At 31.8% G+C, this 4,577-nt stretch overlaps 2 protein-coding genes across 2 annotated transcripts in view; both read right to left on the bottom strand.

Annotated features, from left to right (window-relative positions):
* The window catches only part of LOC105456028 (dehydrogenase/reductase SDR family member 11-like), a 10,660-nt gene extending 9,244 nt beyond the window's left edge, over positions 1–1,416 (bottom strand). The window contains exons 1-3 of the mRNA XM_011699792.1: positions 1,243–1,416; positions 756–1,108; positions 209–337 (exon numbers count right to left, since the gene is read on the bottom strand). Coding sequence (XP_011698094.1) covers positions 209–337; positions 756–1,086 — 460 coding nt within the window. The 5' untranslated portion in view covers positions 1,087–1,108; positions 1,243–1,416. The remainder of the gene's footprint in view (positions 1–208; positions 338–755; positions 1,109–1,242) is intronic.
* Positions 1,417–2,142: 726 nt separating this feature from the next.
* Positions 2,143–4,577, bottom strand: part of LOC105455939 (dehydrogenase/reductase SDR family member 11-like) — an 8,403-nt gene continuing 5,968 nt past the window's right edge. Inside the window, exons 3-6 of the mRNA XM_011699650.1 lie at positions 3,681–3,807; positions 3,113–3,245; positions 2,549–2,683; positions 2,143–2,478 (exon numbers count right to left, since the gene is read on the bottom strand). Coding sequence (XP_011697952.1) covers positions 2,437–2,478; positions 2,549–2,683; positions 3,113–3,245; positions 3,681–3,807 — 437 coding nt within the window. The 3' untranslated portion in view covers positions 2,143–2,436. The remainder of the gene's footprint in view (positions 2,479–2,548; positions 2,684–3,112; positions 3,246–3,680; positions 3,808–4,577) is intronic.

The following is a 4,577-nucleotide window of genomic DNA, read 5'->3' on the forward strand; positions in this document are numbered from 1 at the left end:
GACGTGTGCTCTTCCGATCTCTGTATAAAAATATTAATATTAAGAAAACACATATTGCGCAATAATAATACAATCAACTTTTCAAAAAAGTTTTTCGTAATGTTGAATCTTACTGAAAATCCCGAAAATGTTGGTTTTTCGGAAATTTACTTATTTTAAAGATTTGTGTTGATGACTTACTCAACTATTGTTAATACAAATCAATATTACCTGGTAATAGTAAAAATATGTCCTTCACCGTTTCGTTTGCGCATCGAAGACACTGCTTTGTTCGTACACACGGCGACTGCAAGGACATTAGTATCTAATAGTTTTTCATATGTCTTCCCCTTGCTATCTGCAAATGTAATTTAAGAATTTTTTTTTTAAGGAATCAACACACACAAGACCAAAGTCTTTTATTGTATAATAATGCCCTAACTCGTTATTGCGAGACATTTTACGCGACAAAAGTAAGAATCCCCTTTTTCCAATAAGAAACACAACATCCTCCGCGTAAGACATTGTGTTAACACGTCTCGCAGTATTTGAAGAATTCGCGATCGAGGGCCGATTAAATGTCTGATTTAAAAAGCTAATTTCAATTGCGAAATGCTATTAAGATCGTTCAAAAATATAATGTCTTATGCGGAGGATGTTGTGTTTCTTGTTGGAAAAAGGAGATTCTTAATTTTAAATAATAATTATTTAAATAATCATTTAAAAGTCTGTAATTTATAGCATTCTGTATATATACGTGACATCAATCATCATACCTATTATTCGTGAACGCTTAATAATGCCTGCATTGTTGACCATAATATCCACACCACCTAACGTCTCGACTTCTGAGAATGCTTTTTTGATGTCGTCCTCGCTATTTATATCGCAGCATATAGTATACAACGTGCCCAAGGTTCGGGAACCTTCCTGCTTACATTCCGCATTGAGCTTTGCTAATCTTTCTTTCTGGATATCCAGAGCAACCACGTTCACTCCATTTTGCAGAAGACCACGTGTAATTGCTTCGCCGATGCCGGATGCAGCGCCGGTAACGACTGCGATTTTACCACGCCAACGAAGCATAATTATCTGCAAGTACAACATAGCTCGCGGTTGTCACTAATAACTATCGAGCCGAAAATAATGTCAGGCTTGTAAAAAACATATTCATAAGCATTCACAATCGCAGCAACAATAAATTCATTAATAAATTTGTGAAAATGGCATTTTTCGATTAACAATGCTAAAGTATATACTTACTTGCGTATCTTCTATTCGCAACCGCCAACAGAACTGATGTGATATGACATGCACTGTGAAAATCGCTATATTCCGGATGGACTCGTGATAAGAATAGAAAAAATGTTTGATGTAGCAGATTAAAAGTCAAAGTCAATATACGGACTGCGTATGGCAAACTTACGGAACGTTAAAACAAGTACAGACTTGTTCAGTATCGTATAATATCAGCGTTGCGTATCAATTCAATGTTACGTAACGCTGATATGATACGCAAGTGTGTAGGCTATATAGCAATTTTAAAGTGAGCGTAATCAGGAATTTTATTAATCTCGAAGGTCTTATGATTACATATACAAGTAGGTATATGTATTTATAATAATTCTCTATGGGGTTGACCGAGGCGAATCGGATCAATATAAGTGTTGAAACAGTTATCGATAATTTTTTTTCTTTCAAATGAGTAGTTTTATCATTTTAGTTAACCAGCCAAAAACAGCTCATTAAAAAAAAAATTATTGATAACTGTATCAAAACTTATATTGACCCGATTTACCTCGGTCTACCCTAAGCAAATATTAGTGAATATTCGCTAATGTATATATTTTGTCCAGTAGCAACTACTTCGTCGGAATTTAAATACAATGATTACACACAAACATAAAACCTGTAACGTTGGATCGCGAAATTTGTCACAAATCTAAATTCCGAGTACCTATATTTTTAAAGCGATATGTACGCACATACAAGTATAAGGCATCGCGCGAGATAAACGATAGCGATATCTGATAGTTGATAGTTGATATTTATCTCCTGGCAATATATTAAACATAAATTTCTAATATACATTCTTGCATTTTAAAATACATGCAAAATATTTTTACAGTATCATTTTCTATGTATTATTATAAAACACAAAGATAAACATACAAATATTTATTTCCTTAGCTCTATAAATTTTATTGGATCGTTCATTTGTATTTCCATTTAGTTATAAATGGATGCACATAAAAAATATTATATTAGCAAAATTATTAAGTTAAACGTAGACAGTATTATGATAGAGAACAACAAATTTTATATTCATACAAAAATTGCAAAGCAACATAAAAGCTTAGGGACTCTTTACGAGTTTCTTACTTTATTATTAGCGTAAAATTGTTCTTTGTAAAACTGTTGATACATTAACAAAACGAGCATTTTACTGAAGATTCTTCAGAAAGACTCTCCGGTTGGCTGGATGGTAAGCTGTGTAATCTGCAATTAAACAACACGTAAGATTTACCTGTACTTATTAGGAAAAAAGTACATTAACAAGCATTTGTACCTGAACTTCCGGTCGCGTTCCAAGAGCCGCATCCGCTATGTCTGACGGTTGAAGCGTTAGTACTTTCTCGAAAAAGTCTCTCATTGTATCCGAATGTTCAAGGATGTTTGTTTTTACAGTACCGGGACTAATGCTCTGAAAAAAAATCGAACAAGTAAGAATCCAGAATAACTATCTACATTGATAAAAAGAAGGGTGCCTGGTAACATTTTGTATATAAAAATAATATAAATTTTATAATATTTTGATAACATCTAATATTACTTCAATAGATAGGCAACTGTTTACATTCTATTCACATATATGAATATCTTATTATCATAAAATGTCTACTCTTAGTAACGTATACGCAGTTTTTGTTTTCTATTGATATTGCAATTATTATAATGATTAATGTGTTTCTTGATAATTAAGAGAGATGTAAAACTTCCCCAAAAATTAGCCTTAAAATTGCATTTTTTGGGGAGTTATGGAGGGGGAAAGCAAAATTTAAAAAATTGTCATTTACATAATATTAAAAAACAAAATAAGTAACAAAAAATGAAAGCTCAAAGTGTATCTTACAGTAACTCGAATAGGAGCCTTAATTTCCGCTATTTCGAGTCGTACGGTCTGAGTTAGAGCAAGTGCTGCATGTTTACTAGCAGGATATACATTCATGGGACCCACACTCGGTATTAAATAATGGCCCGCAACGCTGTACATAACAAATATCACTATTAAAAACATGTATTACAAAAAACTAACATTATCATAAACTTTTTAAAAAGATTTTTCATAATCATCCTTGTCTTGCAGCTTATGGAAAATTCAGAAAATGTTGATTTTTCAAAAACTTATTTATTTTAGTAACGATTTATGGTTCAATTCTAAGCAGAATCGTAAGTGTCCTTGTTCTCGAAAAACTTAATTGGTAAAAACTTATGACTGGAATTGTAATTCTACGTGTACCGTAAGATATAATTATTCGTAAATATTTATGTTTTCTCATAAATCTTGCAGCTAGCAAAGCTATAAAAATTTTTGTGTAAAGTTATAAGTTCTTATAAGTCTTATGAGAACAAGTTATGAGCCCTATGATTCTAGTCAGAATTGGTATATTATTCAACTATTATTAACGAAACAGCAATACCTGATAATATTAAAAATATACCCTTCGACATTTTGTTTGCGCATCAAACGCACTGCTTTGTTCGTACACACGGAAACTGCGAAGACATTAGTATCTAACATTCTTTCAAATGTTTTTTTATCGCTTTCTGCAAATGTAATTAATGAAATTTTTTTTAAAAGATTAAAACGGAGAAGACCAAAGTTTTTTATTGTAATACTGTTCCATCTCGCTGTTGCGAGATGTATACGCGATAAAAGTACGAATCTCCTTTTTACGAAAAACTTAGCAAAAAACATAATACCTCCGCGTAAGAGGTCGTTTCGTTTTTCAACGATCTAAATAACACTTCGCAATCGAAACTAGATTTTTAAATGAGACATTTAATCGGTTCTCGAATTCTTCAAGTTTTTCCGAGTTAAAGGCATTGACACAGGTACTTATTGTAGATACATATATTAATGCATTTCTTTAAATTATTTGAAATAGATTACAACATTCGTTATTTTCTGATATTCGTAAATATATAAGTTCACATTACAAATTAATATATCTCCAACGGCATAACAGATAAGAGTGAAGTAGAATGTACAACGCATATTATATTTTTGTAAATAGCCATAGAGATAAATACACAATACACAGTGTGACAAAAAACCACTTTTTTCTCTCCGAAATGCGATAATATGTTTTCCAAAGATATTTTTTCACGCTGAACACGATGCCGTTGACAGAATTTGCCTATAACATGTTAGGATTTTGAGTGAATTGGACTGAGCAAAAAATGGCGTCCTTAGTCACTTTTAACAATTTTTTTATGGCAAAAAAAAAACTGATTTCTAAATAAACTCAACAATGTCAGAAAATGTAATTCAAGAGCTTTGAAACAAACTATAGTTCATGATCATACGACTTTTT

The sequence above is a fragment of the Wasmannia auropunctata genome, unplaced genomic scaffold (assembly GCF_000956235.1).
Source record: "Wasmannia auropunctata unplaced genomic scaffold, wasmannia.A_1.0 LD335828.1, whole genome shotgun sequence".
NCBI classification, from domain to species: Eukaryota; Metazoa; Arthropoda; class Insecta; order Hymenoptera; family Formicidae; genus Wasmannia; species Wasmannia auropunctata.